Raw genomic sequence first — 27,403 nt, 5'->3', positions numbered from 1 at the left:
TTCGGAAAATTACTACACTTTATAATGAATGAAATTTAAGTACAAAAAAAAAAACTTTTAATTTATAGACTTGCAAGAAATTTTCAAGAATGGGGAATTTTTTAGCCTTAAATTAGGCGAATAAGGGAATTTTGTGTAACCAATATCAATAAAATGAATTTTCAGTTCACTCCACCGTAATAGATTGTAGATTATATTGGTTTCGGTCTATTTGCAAAGGTCAAAATCTTAACTTCGATTAAATTGTTTTTGTTGCAAATTCTTTTAAGTTGAATATTCAAAATAATGAATTCATATTAGCTTAGTTCGTTTTCTTAAATTCCCGTACACGGAGATAAAGACCGCCTAAAATTAAGCGGATTTCAGCGTGGTTTTTTTTGCCAAGATGAGTTCCGTCTTAAATTAAACGGAAATCTACTTAATTTATCAAACAACATGGAAATACATATTGAAATAACATGGAAAAAATGTCAAAATAATAAAACTAATCAAGGGTAATTCCATGGAAGCGTTTTGGTAGAGCGAAAACATACAAAAATCTGCTAAAACTCCTCCATGGAATAACCCTCAAGCTAAAGGTGGGAATTTGACTTCATTTTTGAGTTGTATTCTTAATAATAGAGGTGCCTACTACTACCAACTTATGTACATTATGTAGGTTGATTTCAATAATTATTCAATTTTGAGAAAATTAAAATTATAAACAAATAAATGGTAAGTAAATTGGTCCGATATTATTGGATTTGTTTCCATCAATCTAGTGACAGTTTTTTGTTGCCTAATGCCTAACCCACATTGCTTAAGAATTAACTCATTATATTCGAACTAGAGCTTAAACTTTGTTTACCTTTAACACTTTTTTATTATGTGTACTTAAAACAGTTTAAATATTTTTTTTAGGAGGCTCAAGCATGCGTGGAGATCTGAAATGGCCACCACCAGAATACAAAGAGCAGGCCGTTGTTGAGAATGAAGAACGTCGTAGAATAGCCCAAGGACCAATCTGCCGGCCAAGACGTATCAATAAGGTTTAACAAAACAATTATAAATTATCTTATTTAAAAATAAAATTAAAAGCGTTCCTTTAATTCTCAGGACTATACTCAGTTCTTCGCCAAAAATGCTCTCAGCCACCACTATCCGAGCTACAAAACTCCACCTGGCACTCAGCACATTTATAGCAGCTATTAAAAACGGACAACGATTTTATTGACGACAAACAAATGACTTATTCTTAATCTAACAACTAACAAAAACAAAAAACGAAATAATTCTAACCCCAAAATGCAAAGAACAAAAAATACAAAAAAAAAATATAAAATCCCGAATACTAACCAACTTACATTTTCAATACATAAAATGTTTTTAGTCTTTCGTTATGGTAAATTTTTTTGTTTAAGGACAATGCCTTTGATGAATTGTATGCTGAATTTTTGTATCACAAGGAAATGGGCCTTTTTTAAGGTTAAACAATAAATATTTCTTTACAAGGATCTTGATAATTCCGCTTCTCATCACGGTAATTCTAAAATAGTAAGAACATCTACTAAAAAAAGTAAGCGCAAATATCGACGTCCTTTGATGAAATATAAACACCCTAAATTTCTGAATGTAACAATCACCAGCATAGGACTCATCCGAAGTCATTCGAATTAACAAAAAAAAAAGTTAAATATAATTAAATTATTATTATATCTTCATTAGTTTAAAGTATATAAAATTATATAGCAATATATACTTTTTCATAAAAAAAAAATATATAAATATTATTTATATAAATTTATTTATTATTATTATAATTTATTTAACCAGTCATATATATATATCTATATTTTTTGAGTGTATTTTACTAATAACTTTAGTTTGTTATATAATTTTTTGTTGTTGCATAGTGAAAAAAAATATAAAAAAACCAAAAAAAAAAGTAGCTAAAAACGAATATAGATACATAACGAGCTTTAAATAAAACATAAAATCGAATTAACCAAACATAATGAAAAAAAAAACACAATTTTAAAAAGTAAAGTAGATAAAATATAATAAATAATTGATATAGCCCTTTCTTAAAAAAAATAATAAACATCTTAATTAGCACCAATATACAACTTAATTAAACACCAATAAGTTGAACAACTCTGGTATTAAAGTTAAAAAAAAAAAATAGATGAATAAAAATCAGAGATTGTTGTATCTACACCATCGACTTCGAATGAATTATTTTTTTTTTAAGTGAATTTAAAATCGAAGAAAACGAAAATATATTTTTTTCATCTTATTTTTATTATTTTTGACATTTCATTTATATTACAATATAAACATAAAATCAAATAAACGAAAAACGATTGTCCGTTAAAAATGGGGGGCTAACTCTCATATTTATTGAAAATTTGTTGATACCTAATTTCGGTATAAATGAAATAAGAAGTAAAATAGAAGAGAAAAAAAATAATAAATAAAAAAAAAAAAACAGCTTTGTGCCATTTTGAGTTGAATTCAAAATAAAATCAAACATCATCACGAAAATTAATATTAAACAAAATTATATATTAAATTTAACAATTGTGAATAAGCATTTGTTTAATTTAGGCTTATAATATCGAAGCCAAATTTTAACATCTTATATAAATGAATTTCTGTTGTTCTTTGTTGTAATAAATGTGAAGTTGTAAGCTGATTACATTTTGTTGTTTTATTTTTTGAGATCTGTTCGTGAAGGTAAGTTTAATAAAACAAAAATATAGGCTAATAAACATTCAGAAATATTAGTTTAAGATGCGCAATTAAAAGACAATAATGGTTTCAAACGGACTTATATAGCTAAGATTTTGTTCGCAAAAAAAAAATTGATACTTTTTCCTTAAAGAATGTTACCAATGAAGAAGTCTTAGAAAAAAAAAAAAAAAACAGTTTATAGACCCAAACCGCACAGCAGAGGTCTTGCGTCGGAGACAACTTAAACTTTTTGTATACCTAATTATGAAACCAATTTATTCACAATCCATTAAATTTAAAGTCTCTATTAAAAATGCGAAATTTTATAATTTGTATGTGATTTGACAGATTTTTCATTTTTAATGGGTACTTTAAATATAATAGAGAGTGAATAAATTGGGCCTAAGTAAGCTGTTCACAACATGCACTTAAGATATGAACGGACTACTTTTAACAATCATTGAGATTTAACTTACCTCTCACTCAAAAAATCTAGTGCCATCTCCCTGACAGGGATAAGGTGTTCCGCGAAACGATCGTCAAAAGTCTCAAAGTATCTATAGCGACCACAGGTGTACGTTGAGCTGCCCGGGGCCCCGGAGCTTTTAGCTCTATTCATAATTGAAAACCAAAAGTTTCTTGGAGATATGTTTCCTGAGATGTTTCAAACCAAGCATTTTTTTTTTCTTTTTCTTACATTCTTTAGCCGGATTCTTTTGACTAAAGAAAGTCTTTAAATTTGTTTTGAGTTAAAGATTATGATTTCATAATCACAGTCCTATGGATTCAGGTACAAAAAATACAAATCAATTTTTTTTTTATTTTCGAAAAAAAATCCAAGGTGTAGGTATCCCTGGCCAAAAAAAATACATTTTCAAAAATGTCCTCCAAGTCCATCGAGTGACAGTGAGACATCAAAATAAAGGTTTCTTTAAGCTCTATTCATAACTGGAAACCAAGATATTCTTGGATATGTGGTTCCTGAGATATTTCCAAGCCAACTAACAATTTTGTTTCTTTTTTTTTACATTCTGTCACCGATATCTTCTGACCAAAATCTCTAAACAAGGTTTGGTTTACCACATATGAATTCACAGTGAATAGACCTATGTGTATCGTAGCACAGCAGAGGCAGATGGAAGTACAAATATTTCACCAGTAAAAATAAAACACGTAAAAGAATTATAGTGGAAAATGTTATAAAAACCACTCTTTATTTTAAATCATAAAAAGACGCTGCACAATAAAAACCCTGCTTATTAAACTTGCTTCCAGCTAGACTCCGGCTTCCTTCACGAGATTCAAATTAGAACTGACTTTCGTCAAAGATAAAAAATAAGACGAAATTTACTCTTTCGTCAAGTTACCTAAAAAGAAGAATAAAATGTAGATTATAATTATAGCATCGACTGCAGAGCTACCAGGCTCGTGCAGTTCGATACAAAATAAGATAAAAATATAAATTATAAAGTAAAACATCGACTGCAGAGTTACCAAGCTCATGCAGTTCGATACACTATGCATTCAGGTAAAAGAAACAATTTTTTTTTTTTTTTTTTATTTTCGTAGAAAATTCAAGGGGTACCCCTTGCCAAATACTTTTTAAAAATGTCCTCCAAATCTATCGAGTGAGACATCAAAATAAAAATGTAGCTCAAATTCGATTTTACCTCAGCTTATCTTACTCGACATACAACGTTCATTCTTCTTCATTCTTGTTACTATCTTGAACACACACTTAAAAGGCTGAGAGTAAAATTTAAAATTTAGGCCTTCAATCTTGCTTAGCTTATACAATGATTGGATGAATTCATCATTCTTATCCTTAAGAAAGAAAGCTTTTAGAGCTAAGCTAATTGCAAAGTACTTAAACTCTTAAACAACACCTTCAAGATCCTTTTTGTATTGTACCCAAACATAAAATTGAAAAAAGTAAAAACTTAATTTGTTTGAACAAATAAAAAAATATTTTTTTCGAATTTTTATTAAGTCAAAATTTTATTATTTAAACAAAAACGAATCCATTTTTAAAGTTTATAATTTAATTCAATTCTTTAATTAATTATTTCAAAAAAATAAAAATAAAAGCTCTGGGCAATCACATTAGCTTGAAAAATATTTTGTTAAAATTTCTTTAATATAGAATATTTTTGTTTTGTTTTTTGTCACAATCTAATTATGTAATTTATTCGTTAAGTTTGTTCGCCTTATTTTTTTAAGGAAGTTTTTGACACAAGATTATATTTTTTTAATTATTATTATTTTATTATTTCCTTTTTATTTATTTTTCTTTTGTTTTTTGTTTCTTTCTTTTTTTCTTAAATAAAGAAATTTACTCTACATAAATAGGTATAATGTAATAATTTTTTTTTTTTTTTTTGTTTTCTTAAAGGTTTAAACTCTAATTTTTTGTTTAATATGAATTATTATTTATTGAATTTAATTAATATGTATTGTATATAATCTTAAATTAAACAACCCTATTGCTTTTTTTGATATTTCATTTGAATCCTTTTATTGTTGGGTATAATAACTATTTATTATTGTTGTTTTTTTTTTTTTAATTTGAAATGGGTGCAATATAATAACATGAGGAAACCTCGATCATTGTGTGTTTGTTTTTTCTAAGCACTTTTATAATAGTGCATAGCATGGAAGAAGTTATTTATTCTGATTATTTTTTTCAAATAGCTAGATTGCTTGTTGAAATTATATTTTGAACAAGACTCAAAAATAGTTTAGCAGCTTCAAGTATCAATGTAAATACAATTTATAGCACCGAAATATAAACTTTCATACGAAATTCAAGTTGAATTTATTATTTAACATTTTTAACTTTTCAAATGGATTTAAAAAAACGTTTCAACTTTAAAAATCGATCTTAAAACGAGAGTCGTGCTGTATCTCGATTCAAATTGTTCTATTGATCTACAGAATTGTTGGGAGACTTTATGTACCAATAAAGTAAAAAATTTTAAAAAGTTCGACTTTTTGAAAATATATGTCTATAATTAGCTACCAATGAAATACAATTTTTCTGGCACATTTTTGAGGGTCAAAGAATAAACTCTTTAACCATTTTATTAAATATAAGTATGTTGTTTAGCTTTTGGGTTAAGAAAAATTGAAAAAAAAATGATACATATTTCTGAAAAAGCAAATGATTTGTTGTTTATTTTTAGTATAAATGGCAAATTCAAACCTAGATGAGTAGCAAAAATATAAGATTTTATCAATGAGTCCATATACACATTTGTATGTAAAGAAAAAAATCAAATGATTTTAATTCAAAAGCAGTTAAATATAATGAGATGTTAGATATTTGTATATTTCTGGTATGTTGTTAGTTAAAACCGCCTGCGGTTCATGATAAAAGCGAATTTCTTTGAAACTACTCTAAGTATTTGTATTCGAAAATATACATTATTAACTTTAAATGATATTCTAGTAGTTAACCTTGTAATCTGTTACTTTTTTTTTCTATTTTTGTTATATTTTTTTTTAAATAAAAATGATATTTTTAAAAATATATTTAATGTAATTTATGTGTGTTTTGTTCTACTTTCAGTTAATTAAATGAGAGATATTATATTTAGAGTTAGAGTTTTTTTTTTTATAAATATATAAAGTCCATTGTAACAACTAGGCTTATAAACACTAGTGTTGGGAAGATTGCGATGGGTGTTGTTGCGAGTCATCTTGTATATCAACATCCATTTCTTTGCTGCTCGTTGATGCATTTCTGTTTGATTGTTTATCAGAGCTATCATCTTCGTCGTCATCATCGTCTTCTTCTTCTATGAGCTTGCGAGCAAGTCGAACTGCTTCATATTCATTGTAATGAGCTTTGCGGCGTCTTTCGAATGCAATTCGTCTATCTGAAATATTAAAAAAAAAAGAGTTTTATTTGAGTTAGTTTAAAGAATTTATAGAAATCTAGGAATTGATTTTTGGTACTCTTTACTCAAGTCAAATAGGAATGAATATGAATTGGATGGATGCCAAGCTCGTCTGCCTGTGCAGGCTGACTATGCAGAATCCACGCTGCTTCATCAGAGTCGACAAAGACAACACCGATACCTGGACGGTCTTTCAAAAGTCCGTCCAGCTTCTTGCATATGCTGAAGATATTGACATAATTGAAAGAACACAGCGTGATGGTCAGAGCCCTCTTTCGAGAAACTAGAGTGTACCTAAAAGAATCTTATCATCCCATTTCTGCTCTATGGTACGGAGGAAATGACTCTGACGAAGGCGGTTAAAATTTTTCGGATTGTTAGTTAGCGCACACCAACTCCTTTAACTTGGCGTGCGAAACTCAAAACAGCTGGTTAAGGATAGAGCTTGCTTGAGAAGCTTGTTGGTTGAGACCCGAATCCACAATGAATTTTAGCACAGCTTTTAGGCGCTGTTCACCCTAAGTTTAGTTATCCATAATATATTCTTGAAGTTTATTGATTCTAGAAAAGACTAATTAATTTTCCGAAAGTGACAGAATGTAAAACGTATTGATTAAAATGAGGAATGGGAAGGTTTTGAGTCTGAGGTTGTGGACGGCATCACGAAAAGGACCGTATTTATTACAAATGAATTAAGTAGATGTAGATTACATAAAATAAAGTTTTTATTTACTGATAACTTAATATTAAACTAACTTAATCACATATAATTATTTTTCGTGGTAATACAAAATAGGAACATTTATATGTTATTATTCTTTGATGAAGTCTGAATAATCTTGAGAAAAATTAATGTAATCTTATCCCACCAATTACAAATTACATAAAAACTTGATACTTTGAACAATATTTTCTCGAAATTTTGTTAAAATATCAAAAATTTTCTTTATAAGAAAACTTTTTTTAATTCATAATTGTTGAAATTAGATTTCGTTATTATCTCAAGAATTTAATATGTGATATTTTGAAACATTAGTATTTTAGAAGATTCCCTATACTCTTGGACATCTTGCAGCATTTGTTTCCTCAGTTCTATTTCTCTTTTCATAAAAGCTTTTTCCAACTCCCACCTCTCCTTTTCTTGTTCTCTCTTTTCTCGAATTAAATTTACGAGCTCTGCTTCAACGATATCGTTGTAATTGCTATCGCTTTCGTCTTCACTGTCTTCACTTTCAGTCGAAGAAGCTTCTGAATCTGTTCGAAATAAGTTCTTTGTTTCTGCTTTGGTACATTTTATTTTCGGTGGTTGTGAATTAATTTTCTCCAAATTCGCATTTGATGTAGTTTTTTGAGTTTCTGGAAAAACAACGTCTTGACGGCGATTTGAACAGGCAGCTGAAGGATTGTAATTCATTTTGCTACTCGAGCAGGATGCGTAATTCTCTGGAATATTAATTTGGTAACATATTTTTGGTGTTAATGTCATAAATGCTCTTTATGGAACAAAATTAATTTATGTACGAAAAAACATTTGCATTATTTTAGAATAATGTCATGTTTTTATTTCAAAAATGTAAATTCTACATAATTATAAATTTTTAGAATTTCTATTTCATTACCCTGTGGATCACCAAATGTTTTTATTTTTAAACAGTTTCAACTCATATCATGGAGGTGAGTTGGATATAATAACGAATTGGATAATGTTCTGACTCATATAAGTCACAGATCCAAATTATTTTTACTTGAAAGAACATGTTCTTTTGTGAACATGTCCCAGCAACAAAAACAGGAAAAGTATTTCTCGCGGACTGTATATCACGGTATATTTTATTTCAGTCGGTGTCCTTGCCATTATTACCTTTGTTAATTTTTGAACATTCAGTTTTTTTTTTTAGTTTGTTAAAATTTACATATCGATTTAAGCTGTGTTCCGAAACTACCCCACTTATGCAACTTCTCTTGTTCCACCGCTTGAAATAACATCGCTGACACCGTAAACAAAATCATCAGTCTTCTTATTAGGTCACGTTGTTCAGAAGTCCAGTCTTATTATTTTCATTTTTCCTATTTTTATAACGACTATATTTGGAAGTATTTATTCGACGATTTTTATGCCTTTAAATTCAGAAAGATTAATCAGACTCTCTGGGTGAGTAGAATTTTCAGATAATTGCATACGAAAAGGAAATTTTCGTTCAAAGAATTCTCCGACTCCTACGTGATTAGATCTCTGAATACAAACTTTGTTCTTGAATACGTTTTTTAAGCCTCGTTTTCTCTTCAAGACATTCACATATCTAGAATCGAGAGCCCTCAACGACAGTAAACAAGCCTATGCATTTAGGGAGAAAAAATTAAGTCTAATTTTTTTCGGATTTTAGCGAAAAAATCAAGGTTAACCCCTTGCTTAAAAAAAGTACATTTTCAAAAATATCCTCCGAATCCATCGAGTGAAATATCAAAAGAAAGCTCTCTTAAAGTTCTATTCATAGTTGAAAACCAAAAGTTTTTCGAAGGCCTGGTTGCTGAATTATTTAGGTACAATCGAAATATTTTTTTTTACTTTCGGACGCAGATATTTTCGGATCAAAGTTTTGAAATAACGTTTGGTTCAAAGATATGAGATCACAGTAATCAAGCCTATGCATTTAGGGAGAAAAAATTAAATTTTATTTTTTTCGGATTTTCGCGAAAAAATCAAGGTTAACCCCTTGCCTAAAAAAAATACATTTTCAAAAATTTCCTCCGAATCCATCGAGTGAGATATCAAAAGAAAGCTCTCTTAAAGTTCTATTCATAGCTGAAAACCAAAACCTTTTTGGAGGCCTGGTTTCTGAATTATTTACAATCGAAATATTTAAATATTTATTTTTTTTACATTCGGACGCAGATATTTTTGGATCAAAGTCTCGAAATAACGTTTGGTTCAAAGATATGAGATCACAGTAATCAGGCCTATGCATTTAGGGAGAACAAATTAAATTTTATTTTTTTTCGGATTTTCGCGAAAAAATCAAGGTTAACCCCTTGCCTAAAAAAAATACATTTTCAAAAATTTCCTCCGAATCCATCGAGTGAGATATCAAAAGAAAGCTCTCTTAAAGTTCTATTCATAGCTGAAAACCAAAAGCTTTTTGGAGGCCTGGTTTCTGAATTATTTACAATCGAAATATTTAAATATTTATTTTTTTTACATTCGGACGCAGATATTTTTGGATCAAAGTCTCGAAATAACGTTTGGTTCAAAGATATGAGATCACAGTAATCAGGCCTATGCATTTAGGGAGAAAAAATTAAATTTTATTTTTTTCGGACTTTCGCGAAAAAAATCAAGGTTAACCCCTTGCCTAAAAAAATACATTTTCAAAAATTTTCTCCCAATCCATCGAGTGAGATATCAAATGAAAGCTCTCTTAAAGTTCTATTCATAGCTGAAAACCAAAAGTTTTTCGAAGGTCTGGTTGCTGAACAATGTAGGTACAATTGAAATATTTTTTTTACATTCGAACGCAGATATTTTCGGATCAAAGTCTCGAAATAAGGTTTGATTCACAGATATGAGTTCTCAGTAATCAGGCCTATGCATTTAGGGAGAAAAAATTAAATTTTATTTTTTTCGGATTTTCGCGAAAAAATCAAGTTAACCCCCTGCCTAAAAAAAATACATTTTCAAAAATTTCCTCCGAATCCATCGAGTGAGATATCAAAAGAAAGCTCTCTTAAAGTTCTATTCATAGCTGAAAACCAAAAGCTTTTTGGAGGTCTGGTTGCTGAATTATTTACAATCGAAATATTTAAATATTTATTTTTTTTACATTCGGACGCAGATATTTTCCGATCAAAGTCTCGAAATAAGGTTTGATTCACAGATATGAGTTCTCAGTAATCAGGCCTATGCATTTAGGGAGAAAAAATTAAATTTTATTTTTTTCGGATTTTCGCGAAAAAATCAAGGTTAACCCCTTGCCTAAAAAAAGTACATTTTCAAAAATTTCCTCCGAATCCATCGAGTGAGACATCAAAATAAAGGTCTCTTAAAGTTCTATTTATAGCTGAAAACCAAAAGTTTTTTGGAAGTCTGGTTGCTGAATTATTTACAATCGAAATATTTAAATTATTTTTTTTAACATTCGGACGCAGATATTTTCCGATCAAAAACTCGAAATAAGGTTTGGTTCACAGATATGAAATCACAGTAATCAGGCCTATGCATTTAGGGAGAAAAAATTAAATTTTATTTTTTTCGGATTTTCGCGAAAAAATCAAGGTTAACCCCTTGCCTAAAAAAAGTACATTTTCAAAAATTTCCTCCGAATCCATCGAGTGAGACATCAAAATAAAGGTCTCTTAAAGTTCTATTCACAGCTGAAAACCAAAAGTTTTTTGGAGGTCTTGTTGCTGAATTATTTACAATCGAAATATTTAAATTATTTTTTTTAACATTCGGACGCAGATATTTTCCGATCAAAAACTCGAAATAAGGTTTGGTTCACAGATATGAAATCACAGTAATCAGGCCTATGCATTTAGGGAGAAAAAATTAAATTTTATTTTTTTCGGATTTTCGCGAAAAAATCAAGGTTAACCCCTTGCCTAAAAAAAGTACATTTTCAAAAATTGCTGAATTATTTACAATCGAAATCATTTTGCTTTCAACAAATATTGTTGCCTGATGAAGGGGATAACCATCCCTGAAACGTTCCACCAAATATAAAAGATACAAGTAAAATAAAAATGACTAAGCCTACAACAAAAAAATTTCTTTTAAATATTAGAAAAGTCACCTAATTTGTAAAAGAATATAAATTTCTTATTTTTTAGTCAATTTTAAGTAATATTTTTGGGTTTTCTTAAGCTGAACAAATAGGTATTTTGGCCACCACCCACCAAAAATTTGAAATTCGGGATTTACATCTTGATTCACATTTATTTTTATTTCAAATAGGATTAGTTGATATTCTTTTACTGAAAACATTCGATCAAGCAAATTTCCGAACGCCTACTAACTAGGAACAGACTCAAGAATATCAAATATTTGCTCATCTTGTTTTTATCTATTCATATTTCCATTCCAAAGGCATCAGTAAAAATAATCTGCTTAGCTCACATGTGTGATAGAAACTAATTGAAATCCCTAATCAAACCAATCAACCTAAACTTACGATTTATTTTGATTGAGGAAAAAACCTACAAAACTCTAGATTCGTCATCTAAATTTATCTCTTAAAAATATTGACCAATACTAACATTAAAACTATTTAAAAACCTCATCACCAGGGATAGGATCTTGTGGACCTAAAAACTTAAAAAAAGGCAAAATAAAACTCCCAAAAAGGCATAAAAAGGCATTTATTGAGAGAAAAAATGAAATATAAAAATTAATTGTAGTAATTTGAACAATCATGATTTTTTTTTTTAAATTTCAGGTAACAAGCGCCTGTGATTGTCCCTTAAGAGTACTTTAAAGGGGCTAAAAGAATTCTCTACATCTGTAGACACGAGTTAAGCCGAATTAAAGAACTTTTTTTTTCGAGGGTGCTGTTTTCAAATCAGTTATTCTTTTTTTCTATATTTTTTCGTTGCTGAGATATTCACGTATTGTTTGACGTAAACACCAAATTTTAGCATTTACGTCAAAATTTTTATTGCAATTTATGAAAATTTTGAGAATTGTTTTGACATACATACGTCGAGTTTTTTTTTGACGTACAAACATGTATGAAAAAAAGAAACTTCTGATTTTCATGGCGTATACGGCAAACTCATTTTGGACAAAAATTTAAATATTTTGAATACTAAACGAATTTCAGATGTCCAATTGTAGAAAAGATAAATTTTAACTATGTATATATTAACTAAAAATCAAAAAATGCCGTATACGGCACTTAAATACTAGGGCGACGATATGCATACATGAATATTGTAAATTGAGTAAATCCTAGTACCTACGCAGCTGAAGCGAAACGAAATTTTCCATACAAAACTTTCCATACGAAATTTTCACGAAATTTTGAACGAAATTAAATTTGTTTTGTTTTTGCTTTAAGACTTATTTTCTGATGTTTTTTCTTGAATTTTTTTATTTGTGGTATTTTTTCTTTAATATGTTCGCTATTGACTTTGGAGACTTCAAAATTTTTCGTTTCGCTTCAGCTGCGTACTAGGCGTAAGTTAGCTTGAGTAGTTAGCTTTTGAACGTGTCGGTTGCCGGCCGCGCAATAGACCGTAGAAGGCAATAAATTTTAGCAATAGCAGACAAACAAGTTGCATAGGTAGATCTTTTCACTCGAATTTGTTTGTGTGGGATAATTAGTGAATACTAAATATGGATATTCAGGCCTATCGAGGTATCCGTTCGGAGAAACGATGGCCCGTTCCGATCGGAACTTACATATCTTTCAAGGTATCCACTTCTGAACAAAAAAATAAAGTATACAATTTTGTGTGAAAGCATTACTTTAAAGACACTAAAAAGATAAAAAACATAGGAAAAGGCAAAAAAAAAGGCAATAACAGGAGAAAAGGCAAAAAAAGGCAATAACGAAAGAAAAGGCAAAAAAAAAGCAAAATAAAATACATATATTTGGCACGAGGGGGGCGTAAAACGTGTTTGTTTTTAATCTATAATGTCGTAGGATTAAGCAAGAAAAAAAGGCAAATTCCACAACATCCTATCCCTGCTCATCACATATTCAAACTAAACAAATTTACTCATCATCAACTATAATAATTCCAAACAAAAAAACTGTACGCAAAAAAGCAAGATTACTCAACACTCTCAAGTCTCAACCTATTAACAGCTGATTAGCAACAATGCAATTCAAGTGATTACAGAGAAAATCGATTCAAATAGCGCGACCAAGTCAACTGAGAGAACAAATTCCACAACAAATTCTATAAATAAACTGCACACAAAAAAGTTTCTCAAGAGCATCGGGTTGGCGGAGGGCGGCCGATATGGCGGTAACGATGGCAAACGAAATGAAAACTACGCCAGAGACAGAAAACTAACCAACCTGTAGCAAGAAGGCAGAATAACAGCAGAATCAGCAGCACCCAACAGAGAGGAGCACCACACACATCAGCGACGTGCCGCGACGGCAAGAAGCAGATAATGTTTTTTGTGTTATTCTCCAATCCCAATCCCCCGCCTACATAACAAAATCAAATACAAAAAAAAAAAAAAAATTAATTCATTTTAACACGAATAAAATGAGTATGACGTTGGATTTTGATTAAATTGTCACGACACTAAGAAGAAAAAAAAAATAAATAAATAACAAAACAAAATCCGCGGGTGACTCTGTGGTGTCAAGGACAAAGGGAGGAAGCTCTATATCACCATCATTCATAGACAAATCAATTAAAATAATCAAAAATATATAAAAATATGATAGAAAAAGTTCAAACCTTTTTGTTCCTCAGTCTCATCGCGATTGTCATCAGATGAATCTTCTTCGTCGTCGTCGTCATCTTCAAATGAAGATGTTCGAGTGTTTGCAGCTATCATTAATCTGAAACAAGAGATGTTATTAAGGGGGTTAAAGGGGTATTTAATTTGTTTGACTCACTTTTCAGCAAGCAACTCAGCATCGAGCTGATCAATGTTTTCCGGATCGACTTCGGCATAGTTATAAGGAGTTTTTGGTTCTTCAATCTTCATGTGACCATAATCTTTGTCTGGGGGATGATAGGTCTGTAGGACATTAAGCTCATCGAATTTAGCGCTTTTTCTGTAACTATTAAGGAAAAGGGAGTAAAATGTGTTTTTGTCTTGGGGAGATAGTTTAGGATTGGGAATACCTTGCTCCTGACCCTGAATGGCGATCAAAACTGCTGGAAGTTTTTAGAATACCTTTGCAGGGCTTCTTTGCATCGGGAGAACCTTGCATATTGACTGTTTTCGGTCTGTGATTAGGTTGCCACGCACAAGAATCTTTCTTTGCTTTTTCTTTTACGTTGGTTAACTCGTCTAGAATGGAATTGAATGCATTATAAATAAATTCAATATACAGAATGATGATTTCATATCGGGAATATTGTTTTCCATATTGTAGTTGTGAAAACATATCTCAAGAAAAAAAAACTCTTTGTACATAAATTATTCTTGTGGACACAAAGGATTAGCCGAAGAGGAAGAATAATCCTCTTGATTATCCATGTGAAGTAAAATATACATAAGCAACAATTACCTTGCGATTTGATGAGTGTAATTCCTTTTTATTTTTTCATAGAATCAATTTAGATAGTATTTATTTATATTTTTTTAATAAAGAATTATTAAAAGAAAAGCAAATTTGTTTCGGAGGTTGCTTTTGCTTGCCTTTTGGATTTGGTTTTCTTCTTGTGGGTTTATTTTTTTTTTTTTACTTTTTACTTTTTTTTTTCTTTTTGTCATATGTTTGACAGATTTCATCCGTTCCCCTTCAAGCAAACAGGTCCGACCTCGGTCCGAATCCGCTCCGCCTGAGGCGGAGCTGAGTCCGACTTCGGATCAGAAACTGGTCCGAAGGCGGCTCAAATTAGTATGGAAATTATAATCACCGCGAAGTCGATTGCATATGTATTGGTGTGGTGAAAATCTTCATTCCGAGAAAATGGAGCCGACGGCGGACCTGAGTCGGAGCAGCGAAAACCTACCAGAAAGAGGAATAAAAAAGGGATGACGTTTCGCATTTGCGACCAAAAAAAGAACTAGATTTTTTTTTTTCACTGAAACTGTTTTTTTTTATTTAATTTTGGCAAACGAAATTTTCACAATATATACAATATAAAATAGAATACATTTTTTCATTTTATTTTATTTGTTGTTGCTGCCATCTTTAGATGCCCAATCGCATGTTTCACCTTCTGCCTTTTTCTTCATAATTAGAGATTACATCTACAACACAAACAGAAACACATCATTTTAATCCAAACACTTTGAGCGATATATACAACATACCTTTTTTTGTTTCCATATTGTTAATAGTTTAATATAATTGTTTATAATTACACTTATATTTTATTAACAACGACGAGAGACACGACGCGACTAAACACTTCAACAAAAAATAACAAAATGACGCTTTTGCTCTTGTTGGCTATGTCTGTCTACTTTTTTTTCCTTTTCTCAGTTTTCACCACGATTCTCTTAGACTTTGTGTTCATACACAAAAAGTTGCAAGTGTGTGAGTGCAACCCCGCTTTTCTCGGTCGGAGGTCGGACTATCTTTTCTGGACTCCGTTTTCTTGCTTGAAGGGTCATGTGGAAAATTTCCATGGAATTTCATTGGAATGGGTGTGTTCGTTATGTAAGTGATGGGTGAAAAAAATAACGAGTTGTGGGAATTTAAGGACCGGAGGGTATGCGGTAGAGGTACGGGTAGCGGTAACGATATTTGTATGAAAAAAATTCCACATCTGAACGTTGATATGTCAGTTTGGAATTTTTTTCATACAAGTACCGTTACCTCTACCCGTACCGCTACCGCATACCCTCCGGTGTGGCCAAGCCTTTACACGTTGATGAAAATGAAATCTTATACCCTATTCACATCAACTCGAATTTAAGATTTCGAGCTAAAAATTTAGCTCGAATTGCGTACCAGGCTAAAAACTCTAAAAACTAAGTGCCAGTGTTGTACAACTGCAGAAGCTTTTATCTTCTGAAATCGGTGAGAAAGCTGAGGGTTAGCATTGGTTCAAGGATCATAGAGCCAGTTGTACAAACGTGGGTCAGCGTCGGTTCAGGAATTTAACTCCCCGATTTCGGCGGATTAGCTGTGGATGTCAGCTATTACATGAAGCCTCAAGAGGCGCTCCTCTTTTCAAAACTAATGAGTGCAAAAGAGAAAGAAGATCAAACAAAAAATTATCCGACCGGAGAGTCTTGGGCCAAAATTCTGAGACTCTTTTTTGACGTTTCTTTTTCCACTCTTTCTTTTTTCAACATTCCCTTTCATTCTTTTTGCTTCTTGGTGGAATACAACAACAACAATACTTAAATCAAAAGAGAAATGTCAAATTTGAGTCTTTGACTTAAGAGGCATCGTGTAATAGTACGCGCCTCACTGAATGATTATCAAAAGAAAATTCGAAAAAAGAGTCAAGTCTCTTGAGGCTTCATGTAATAGCTGACGATCAAGTTTGGTTCAAGCAATATACATGCCTGAACTAAAGTTGAACCATATATCTAATCTGCTGAAATTGGCAAGTTAAATTAATGAACCAAGGCTGCACCACGTTTGTACAAATGTTCCTTAAAAAGCCCTTAAACGTGGTTCAGTCCAACTAACAATTTTGCTTCTATAAAGCTTTACAGAAGCAAAATTGTGAGTCGGGAGCATTGGATTAGGAATTAAACTTTCCGATTTCAGCGGATTAGATGTGGTTCAACTTTGGTTCAAGCGGGAAGTTTACCAGACATTTACCACGTTTATCCGGTTTTATGAATAACCATACTATACAATTTGCCCTTAGATTTAGTATACATTTTTATGATGAGGAAATCACCTCAAAATCTACATGAATTTGTGAAAGGATACATAGCCCAATGAGATCATTTTGCAATTTATCGCATTTCAAATGTAAAATGAAATAATTTTCTATACGATTTGTTGGCGTTTTGCGAATGGTACTTTTAACGAAAGGATATTTCAGCCTTTTAATTTTTAAAGCAAGTGCCGTGACACTATCCCGTCTATAGAAACGCGATGGCTCACTCTCAATCAACGATTGATTCTACTGGCAATTAAAAATCATAAGGGGTGTTCATGCATCGGTGTAAGCTGTTTGTAAACCTGGTAAAATGGTAAATGCGGTGAACGAACTGTCAAACCCATACAAAATTATGACACATAAGGTGTGTTTTTTATTACCACCGGGCTTAACTGGTTAAAAAAAACTCCTCGGGGCTTAGCGAGAAAAATTGGCAGCACTGCATACTAAATGTTCCGAAATCAGTTGACACAAAAAAATATAAAGTTGTCATATTTTTCGCTTTTGAATTTTCTTGTGTGTTTTTGAAAAAAAAAGTTTAACTAACTATTAAATAAATATTTAAAATAATAATTGTCATTAAACATCAGTTTTGATGTTTTTAAACAAATTCTAAACAATTTACGAACAAGTTAATTTGGTAGCACAGATTTAAATCTGTTGAAAAAGTTAAGCCCAGAGAATTCTCCGGGCTAAACAACTAAGCCCAAGGGACTAAAGTGTTGTTGCATTTAACATGTAAATTGCTTAGCCCCGACTGCGTTTTTTGTCCAGATAAGACCGGTGGTAATAAAAAACACACCTATTTACAACTTTACCACATTTACCAAGTTTACCCAGAGCTTACACCGTTTCATGAATACACCATGTCACTACTTTTATGTGACCCTTAGATAAAAGATAAAAAAAAACCGATTTTTAACTAACTTTGCTTTTATTTTAACTCAATAACTTTCTTTTTCTTTTTAACAAAGCGTTTTTACAAAGAATCGTCGTCGTGGTTGTCGTGGTTTAAAATTACAGTTTTTTTTACAGACTTCTACTTTTTTATTTCCAAATGTATATTTTAAATCGCGTTCAATCTTTTTTCCTCATGTCTCGGCGCCAAAAATGCATAAAAGACGCATAAAAAGAGAAACTCAAAGATACTTACTCTCATAGATTACAACTTATAAATCTGCCATCTCTTTTTGCTCATAGAGAGTATTTGCAGTTCTGTTTTATCATAGGAATAATTAATGGTTCGATTTCAACACCATCGGTCCTTTCCCGATTGAATTTTACAGTAAGTCGTTATAGTGTAAGAAGACAAATGTCACTTTGTAACATCTTTAGTAGATCAAACTATGGCGCTTATAGTCCTCTCAATCTGTTAATTAATGTATTTAATAAAAACTATGTTCTTATTAATTCCTGTAATGATATTGTTAAATCACAGAGTATAAGGAATATGTTTTTCAATCAATATCGTTAAAAATTAATTTTTTATCCAATGTTAAATGTTAATCTTAAATCTGTATAATCTGTACCGTTAGTATTTAACGAAATAAAATAAAATAAAAATACATCTATCTATCTTTTTCTTTAACAAAGTTCGTTCAAATAGAAAATGGTTCTGTTCGGTTAGGCAGTAGCCAGACCGATGAGTTGAACAGATGAGTTGGATTTTATAGGGTGTGTGTTGCTAAGTTGGTTTTTTTGACATTCTCCCCCTCGGTACATTGATCCAGTGCTTCGCTTAAATGTACATCTTCACCTATGTCCAACTTGGCTAGTTTAACAGCTGGTCGGTTGTAAATCCCGTCTGCAGTTTTGACTGTAGCGCTTCTAACTTGATCATCTTTAGACATATGAACTTTGAGTACTCTACCCTTGGGCCATGATTTGCGGGAACTTCTCTCATCGATAAGCAAAACTATATCTCCTACTTGAAGAGGTTCAGCACGCTTAGTCCACTTCTCTCTTCTGGTCAATGTTGGCAAATATTCCAGGATCCATCTTTTCCAGTAGTGCTTCGCGTACAGTTGAGACATTAGTGCATTTGTTTTATACAACTTTACATTTTCATTTAGGTCTTCAAAGGGAATTGGTGACGAGCCTTCAGTTAATTGCCGCAGGAAATGGTTAGGAGTCAGAGATTCGGATTCTTCACTGTCCAACGGTAAGTAGGTTAAGGGTCTTGAGTTAATCATATCCTCAACTTCCTTTAGGTAACTTCGAAAAAGCTCATCGTTAGGTTTGTAGGTGGTGACATCGCTAACAGCATACAAGGCAATTTTGACTGATTTAATTAAACGTTCTACGCACCCGTTCATGTGTGGTGACCCAGGAGGGTGGAAATGCCATTCGAGACCCGCGCTTATAAATTTAGAGGCTATTGTTTGTGAGTCGATTTGCTTTAAGTCTTGTCGTAAAATTTTTTCGGCCCCCACAAAATTCGTTCCCCGATCACTGAATATTTTTTTTACAGGTCCTCTTCGACTTAGAAAATTTCGATAACACAAAATAAACGAATCGGTGCTGCAACTATAGGCAATTTCTATATGAACCGCTCGCACGACCAAGCATGTGAAGAGGCAGATCCACCGTTTTTCCAATTTTCGTCCATTGATCACTTCAAAAGGTCCACCGTAGTCTACTGCTGTGTAAGTAAATGGAGGGGTGTAAGGTGTCATACGAACAGCTGGTAATTCGGCCATCTCCGGGATTCGTGGTTTTGCTCGGAGTATTTTGCACCGATTGCAAGATGTTCGAATTCGCTTCAGGAATTGTCGCAGTCTAGGAATATAGAATTTCTTTCTTATCTCGTTCACTACTGTCTCGTGATTAATGTGGCGAAACCTTTCATGATAATCAGTAACAAGTAACTCTGTACCATGATGATGTTGCGAGAGTATTATTGGTCGTTTTGTTGACATACTAACACAGTCGGTTTTATCAATTCTACTCATAGATCTGAGAACACCATCTTCATCTAGGTATGGTTTTAAAGAAATTATTTCATTGCTAAATCGTTTTTTGCTGCCGATTAGATTACCATATTGTTTCAAACACTTTATTTCATTTTCGTAACTCTGAATTTGAATTAGTTTAAATAATGAGATCTCAGCACGCTTGTATTCATGTGACGTTAGGAATTTCGAATTAATAATTTTAGTTTTTCTATTTAATAATACGTGAATACCCCGATGTACAAAGGCTGTTAGTCGTAGCATTTTAAACCAACTCGAAAACTTTTCGAAGTTAATAGCTGATTCGCAAAGATGGTGAACTGCCTCAAGGATTTCAATTTCTGGATTTGGTTGCAGTGAGATGTCATCCGGCCATTCAACTTCGTCATCGTGCAGGAATTCAGGTCCTTTAAACCATCGGTCGTTCATATTGAGGGATGGTCCTTTTTTCCACTTGGTCGCGTCATCAGCCACATTCAGATACGAAGGTGTATATCGCCAATTTCCGATGTTGCTTAGTTCTTGTATTTCAGCAATTCTAAATGCAACAAATTGACCCTTTGTTGCTTTAGCATCTGATCTCAACCATCTTAACACCGTAACCGAATCCGACCAGTAGAATATTTTGTTAATTGGAGTGCTTAGTGATTGTCGAATAGTGCATGCAAGTCTAGCTCCAATCAATGCTGCAATTAGTTCCAACCTCGGAATCGATGTAAGTTTGATTGGTGCAACCTTTGTTTTGGAGGCCAAAAGTGTGCAGCATACCTTCCCCTCAGACTGGATTCTCAAATAAACAACTGCTGCACTGGTGTCTTTGCTAGCATCATAGACCGAGAGCTAAGAGCAAATTTTTTGCGTGAGAGGTAACCGATTCATATTAATATTAGAATAAGTCCCAGCCATGGTGATGACGAAAACGAACGTCTGCCAGCATGTGTCTGCGCCTTTGCTGAGAAAAAGTGCATCAAAAGTACGTTTTTTCTGAAAATTGATTTAGTGAGGGTAACCACCTGGAAACAATTGGAACCTGACGCCCTCGTCGCCCTGATTACAAAAATACCCATGACAGACGTTTTAACCGCGCCCAAACACCCGACAGACGAGCCTGAAAACGCGTTTTTTTACGCGTTTTTAGGGATTGGGGTAACCACCTAAAAACAATTGGAACCTGACGCCCTCGTCGCCCTGATTACAAAAATACCCATGACAGACGTTTTAACCGCGCCCAAACACCCGACAGACGAGCCCAAAAACGCGCATTTTTACGCGTTTTTAGGGATTAGGGTAACCACCTAAAAACAATTGGATCCTGTAGCCCTTGACTCCCAGAATGCAAAAATACCCACGACAGACATTTTATCCGCGCCCAAACACCCGACAGACGAACTCGAAAACGCGATCTTTTACGCGAACGCAAGGGCTTGGGGCAACAACTTGAAATTAGTCTCATTCTGTTGGTCTTGACTCTCTGATTACAAAAATACCCATGACAGACGTTTTAGCTGCGCCCAAACCCCCAACAGACGAGTTCTAAATCGCGATCTTTTTCGCGAAATAAAAAACCAAGGACTTGAGGTCACCATTTGAAATTAGTCTCATTCTGTTGGTCTTGACTCCCTGATTGCAAAAATACCCATGATAGACGTTTTACCTCCACCCAAACCCCCAACAGACGAGTCATAAATCGCGATCTTTTTCGCGAAATAAAAAAGCAAGGACTTGGGGTAACCACTTGAAATTAGTCTCATCCTGTAGCCCTTGACTCCCTGATTGCAAAAATACCTATGACAGACGTTTTACCCGCGCCCAAACACCCGACAGACGAACCCAAAAACGCGATTAAATTTTTTAATTGAAGATTTTTGTGAACAAAAAACAATATCGAAAAAAGCACATACACCATGCGATTCACTTACGATTTCATTATCTGTCAAATAAATTTTCACATTTTTATCCATTATTTGGATGTTAGGTAAAAACAATTTATGTAATCTCAAAAACTGAATCATGGGTGAATTAAAAACCCACACACGCTACAACCCTCATCTAATCAATCGCATACTACCTTTTGTTTTCCATCATCAACATTCGACCGTGCGATATGGGTACAGCGGATACTTTGGTGCACACATACGATACAATTATCGAATGCGATTCAAATTTTGTACGATAATCGGTACGATAATTGTACCGTGTATTCCATGCTTAAGAGTGAAGGACAATCTTCCATCGCTTAGGCGATAAATGCAATATGTAGAAATGAAATTTTGGCTTATTAAAAGCGTGTATGCAAATATTGTTATTGCTGGTCACCCTAAGTAAGTGTATGCTAATATTCTAGGTGCTGACCGTTGTGCTCAAAATATTTTGTGTTTGAAGTCAATTTATGAGAAAATTACATTTATCGCCTAAACGGTGGAAGATTGTCTATGACTCTTAAATAGTTGTTTTCCTTTAATTGCCTAGCCAATCTTTTGGCATTAGTAAATGTATGAAATTTAAGCAACATTTTTGAAAAAAATTTTTTGTTCACAAAAATCTTCAATTAAAAAATTTAATCGCGTTTTTGGGTTCGTCTGTCGGGTGTTTGGGCGCGGATAAAACGTCTGTCATAGGTATTTTTGCAATCAGGGAGTCAAGGGCTACAGGATGAGACTAATTTCAAGTGGTTACCCCAAGTCCTTGCTTTTTTATTTCGCGAAAAAGATCGCGATTTATGACTCGTCTGTTGGGGGTTTGGGTGGAGGTAAAACGTCTGTCATGGGTATTTTTGCAATCAGGGAGTCAAGACCAACAGAATGAGACCAATTTCAAATGGTGACCTCAAGTCCTTGGTTTTTTATTTCGCGAAAAAGATCGCGATTTAGAACTCGTCTGTTGGGGGTTTGGGCGCAGCTAAAACGTCTGTCATGGGTATTTTTGTAATCAGAGAGTCAAGACCAACAGAATGAGACTAATTTCAAGTTGTTGCCCCAAGCCCTTGCGTTCGCGTAAAAGATCGCGTTTTCGAGTTCGTCTGTCGGGTGTTTGGGCGCGGATAAAATGTCTGTCGTGGGTATTTTTGCATTCAGGGAGTCAAGGGCTACAGGATCCAATTGTTTTTAGGTGGTTACCCTAATCCCTAAAAACGCGTAAAAATGCGCGTTTTTGGGCTCGTCTGTCGGGTGTTTGGGCGCTGTTAAAACGTCTGTCATGGGTATTTTTGTAATCAGGGCGACGAGGGCGTCAGGTTCCAATTGTTTTTAGGTGGTTACCCCAATCCCTAAAAACGCGTAAAAAAACGCGTTTTCGGGCTCGTCTGTCGGGTGTTTGGGCGCGGTTAAAACGTCTGTCATGGGTATTTTTGTAATCAGGGCGACGACGGCGTCAGGTTCCAATTGTTTCCAGGTGGTTACCCTCACTAAATCAATTTTCAGAAAAAATGTACTTTTGATGCACTTTTTCTCAGCAAAGGCGCAGACACATGCTGGCAGACGTTCGTTTTCGTCATCACCATGGCTGGGACTTATTCTAATATTAATATGAATCGGTTACCTCTCACGCAAAAAATCTGCTCCCGGCTCTTAGACTATCAACGAATATATGCATTTGTATGTTCTCTTCATCCCATATCTATGGTTTTGTTGTGTAACATCTGGGAATATGGATGGTTTCCACTTCATGAAGTTGTTGAAGCCACTTTAGCCATTGGTCGTGTTGCTCATCTGCAATCTCATCGTCCCAATCTACTTTGGAGCACCATATTTGTTGTAACAAAACTTTCAAATAACTTGTAAAGTGATTAATTAACCCTAAGGGATCAAAAATCGACATCAAAATTCTCAAAACTTCACGTTTGGTTGGTTTATGTTGGCCATTCAAAACACTTTTGCTACCTTTGTTGAGTTTCAGTGAAAATGTGAATGAATCTGATTGTGTGTCCCACCACATACCCAAAACCTTTTCAGTATGTTGTTCTGCTTCTTTATTAAGATTGACGAGCTCAGTCATCTCTTCATGTGAACTTTCTAGTGCCAACAACACTTCACGAGAATTTGATTTCCACTTATGTATATGAAACCCTCCAGCCGAGTGAATTTTCTTAATCTGTTTAGCTAATGTGATTGCTTCTTCTATTGTGGCGACACTGTCGAGCAAGTCGTCGACGTAGTGGTTGTCTACAATTGCCTTGACTGCTCTAGGATAATCACTTTCAAACTTTTTAGCGTTCAGATTTTTCACATATTGAGCACTACTTGGCGAGCAAGTTGCTCCAAAGGTCATTACTTGAGTTACATATACGCTTGGCTCCTCATCTTCTCGATCGTTCCATAAAAAACGACAGGCCTGTTGATCTTTTTCAATTAATTTGATTTGGTGGAACATTTCGGAAATATCACCACATATAGCAATGGAATTTTCCCTGAATCGAAAGAGAATACCAAGTAATGATGACAGCTGATCGGGTCCTTTCAGAAGGAATGAATTTAAAGAAGAACCATTAACCTTTGCGGCCGCATCCCAAACAACTCTCAATCTTCCCGGCTTATTTGGGCTTAATACGGGAAAAAGAGGAAGATACCATATACGTTTGTATTGGTTTTTTAGTTCGCTTTGTTCCATTTTCCGAATGTAGCCTTTATTTAAGTAGGAATCTATTTGGTTCTGCATCTCAAGTTTTAGCTGTTGATTTTTCTCGAAACGTCGATTGAGTGTTTTTAATCTGAATTTAGCCATTGGATAACTATCGGGTAAGTCAACATCATCACAACGCCATAACAAACCTGTTTCATATTTTTGTCCTACAAGCTTAGTCGTTTTTTGCATGACGGATGTGGCCCGGCGATCTTCTTTGGACGATAAATCATCTTTGGGCACTCTGACCCCGAGAGTCTCGATGGAGAAATACTTTTTCATACTTTCATGTAAATCTTCATCATCAGGTTCGCGATGTTCTTCGACGTGGTAGTTCACACTTTCGTAATCAGATATTCGCTTTGACCCAAATACTGACCAACCTAATTTACACTTAGTCGCGACAGGATCTTTATCTCCGGCCAATCGTGCTTTTATGGGAACTGCTAAGTGCCAATCACTGATCCCAATCATTATCTTAGGTTGTGTTGATTTGTATGAACAAACTGGAAGGCCTCGTAAATGATTATATTTATTCGCCAGCTCTTCATAAGACAAGGTTTGTTTTGGTAAGTTGAGTTCTCTAATCGTATGTGCTTCGGGAATTACATATTTCTTAGCGCCTTCATATACACCGGAGATAGATACGGAAACCTTAGTTGATTCTTCTTGACGCGTCACATTGGCTGTCCACTTTAAATTTAGAATTACCTTTGGGCCTGTTAATCCCAACTGCTCAGCCACATCTTCTTCGATACGAGTTCCACTAGAACCACCATCCAAAAACGCCATCACTTGTTGATTTTTGTTTCCGTGGTGTAATATTACAGGTAAATACTGGAACTGAAATTCATCTCCCAATCTCGTATGGCTGTTCTGTATAGATTCTACTACAGGTAGATTAATTTGCGAGTTAACTTCTAAATGCATAAGTGGATGGTGTTTACGACTACAACCGGCTACATTACATTTAACCGCCTTCTTACAATTGAATGGATATTTCATCCTATGGGCGGTTAAACATTGTCGGCATAGCTTAAGTTCTTTGACCTTTTCCCACCTATCAGATGAAGGTAAACCTTTAAAAACTGCACAAGATTCTACTGATTTACATTTGTTTGAACAAACTATACATTTAAGGAATGAATCATTTATAACGTGAACATTAATTCTAGTTTCTTTTTTAGATGGCTGCTTTTCGACCCTCTCGAACGATGGTAGTATGGAATAAACCTTTTTTGCTTCTATTTTCAACCAAGACCCGAATGCTAAAACCCCTGAGACGTTATTTTCGTAAGCATATGAAGCCCATTTCATTTTCATATCATTATTCAATTTCTTTAACAGTTCTTTTAACAATAAAGGATTATCATACTGACTTTCTAATGACGATGCCTTCATAATTGCATTCATGTTAGTGACTGCTGTTGAAAATTGAATTATTGATTCTAGCTTGTCTGCTCTCACAGGTGGAAATTTACTCATCCTATCAATCTGGGCGTTAAGAATTACTGTTGGCTGTCCAAATGCCAGCATAAGAGATTCCATAATGTCTGGTATGCATGATGGTTCGCATAGTTGACTTGCCACCTCGTTTCTAGCTCTGCCTTTGAGTGATTGTTGCAGGCGCATTAAGTTTTCTTCGTTAGAATAGCCGCATTCTTTTGTCGATTGTTCAAACATTCGTTTAAACACGGGCCATTCTTCTAACTCGCCTGTGAATGTTGGAAGTGCTCTGTAGATTTTTCGAGCCGCAATTTGCCTCTGATCGAATGGTGGTTTATATTCACCGCTGATAGTTGGTTCATATGTGCCTAGATTGAACTGATTAGGTATCTTGATAGGATTGAATTCACGCGCTTGAGGATTCAGTTTGATGTTATTGTCCTGGTCATTTTCTTCATCTTCGGAGTCAAGATCGCAGACAGATGCTTGGTCGATTAGATCTTGTTGTTGTTTGAGGACATCGTGCTCTAGTTGCAGGTTTAGACGCTGCTCCTTCAGTACCTTTCGTTGCCTCTCCAGCAATCGCATCTTGACTTTCGTAGCAGTTGACATGGATGAGTTTTTTGAAGATGTTGACCGTCCCTCTGACTCGTTATCCTCTTCAGTAACCATTTCCCGAACCTGCTCTAACCTTGGATTTGGCAATGGATCTCCATTTTGGTCGATAAAACTCCCAGTTAGAGTGATGTACTTTTGTTTGGCATTATTAAACTTTTCTATCGCTGACCGGATCACCGTTCCTCTCTTCTTTAAGTCGATGGTTTTTTGCGCTACTTCATTCAACGCAATTACTTCCCTGCAGAGAATTTCTACTCTTTTTCTATACCCTTCCTTACAATCATCGCAAACCCACCTATCCAACTCATCAGCCTGAACACTACTTATACCTACACATATAAAATGGAACCATTTTCTACATACCCCTTCGCAAAGAATCATTTCCTCGTTGTACGGCTCCTCGCATACCTTACTTGTGGCTCGTCTTCGCTGCGGTTGCGGTTGCGCCTGCTGGATTGCTGGTTCATTCTGCTGGCCGTCTGCACCTTTGTTTTCAGGAGATCGTGTCACCAGCATATTGAATTACGTGATATAATATGTAATTTTAAAAAATGTCACTACTTTTATGTGACCCTTAGATAAAAGATAAAAAAAAACCGATTTTTAACTAACTTTGCTTTTATTTTAACTCAATAACTTTCTTTTTCTTTTTAACAAAGCGTTTTTACAAAGAATCGT

At 33.8% G+C, this 27,403-nt stretch overlaps 4 protein-coding genes across 4 annotated transcripts in view; 1 reads left to right on the top strand and 3 right to left on the bottom strand.

The window, feature by feature from the left end:
* The window catches only part of LOC129912070 (protein split ends), a 280,868-nt gene extending 278,191 nt beyond the window's left edge, over positions 1-2,677 (top strand). The window contains exons 9-10 of the mRNA XM_055990175.1: positions 901-1,028; positions 1,096-2,677. Of these exons, the coding sequence (XP_055846150.1) occupies positions 901-1,028; positions 1,096-1,191 (224 nt within the window). The 3' untranslated portion in view covers positions 1,192-2,677. The remainder of the gene's footprint in view (positions 1-900; positions 1,029-1,095) is intronic.
* Positions 2,678-5,255: 2,578 nt separating this feature from the next.
* Positions 5,256-14,991, bottom strand: LOC129910472 (protein phosphatase inhibitor 2). The gene is made up of 5 exons (XM_055987871.1): positions 14,807-14,991; positions 14,418-14,586; positions 14,186-14,353; positions 14,025-14,128; positions 5,256-6,590 (listed from the first exon to the last, which is right to left on the bottom strand). Exons 2-5 carry the CDS (start codon positions 14,504-14,506, stop codon positions 6,370-6,372), a joined length of 582 nt encoding a protein of 193 aa, XP_055843846.1. The 5' UTR covers positions 14,507-14,586; positions 14,807-14,991; the 3' UTR covers positions 5,256-6,369.
* Positions 14,992-18,760: 3,769 nt separating this feature from the next.
* LOC129909379 (uncharacterized) lies at positions 18,761-22,005 on the bottom strand. The gene is made up of 2 exons (XM_055986463.1): positions 21,964-22,005; positions 18,761-20,884 (listed from the first exon to the last, which is right to left on the bottom strand). The coding sequence occupies exons 1-2, from the start codon at positions 22,003-22,005 to the stop codon at positions 18,761-18,763; spliced, it is 2,166 nt and encodes a 721-aa protein (XP_055842438.1).
* A 1,654-nt stretch (positions 22,006-23,659) lies between these two features.
* On the bottom strand, positions 23,660-27,241 carry LOC129909377 (uncharacterized). The gene has a single exon (XM_055986462.1). It carries the CDS (start codon positions 27,239-27,241, stop codon positions 23,660-23,662), a length of 3,582 nt encoding a protein of 1,193 aa, XP_055842437.1.
* Positions 27,242-27,403: the final 162 nt, after the last annotated feature.

The sequence above is a fragment of the Episyrphus balteatus genome, chromosome 2 (assembly GCF_945859705.1).
Source record: "Episyrphus balteatus chromosome 2, idEpiBalt1.1, whole genome shotgun sequence".
In the NCBI taxonomy this organism is placed as follows: Eukaryota; Metazoa; Arthropoda; class Insecta; order Diptera; family Syrphidae; genus Episyrphus; species Episyrphus balteatus.
This window is presented reverse-complemented; position numbering and strand designations above follow the sequence as displayed.

Bases quoted from the DNA above. Each gene is read 5' to 3' on its own strand.
- LOC129910472 (XM_055987871.1), bottom strand. From the start codon at position 14,506: ATGCAAGGTTCTCCCGATGCAAAGAAGCCCTGCAAAGGTATTCTAAAA. The intron at 14,354-14,417 runs GTATTCCCAATC...TTTCCTTAATAG, and splicing joins CATTCAGGGTCAGGAGCAAG to TTACAGAAAAAGCGCTAAAT. The intron at 6,591-14,024 runs GTTTGAACTTTT...TTAATATTTCAG, and splicing joins TGAGACTGAGGAACAAAAAG to ATAGACGAATTGCATTCGAA.
- LOC129909379 (XM_055986463.1), bottom strand. From the start codon at position 22,005: ATGGATAAAAATGTGAAAATTTATTTGACAGATAATGAAATC. The intron at 20,885-21,963 runs GTAAGTGAATCG...ATTTGCTCTTAG, and splicing joins ATTTGACAGATAATGAAATC to CTCTCGGTCTATGATGCTAG.
- LOC129909377 (XM_055986462.1), bottom strand. From the start codon at position 27,241: ATGCTGGTGACACGATCTCCTGAAAACAAAGGTGCAGACGGCCAGCAG.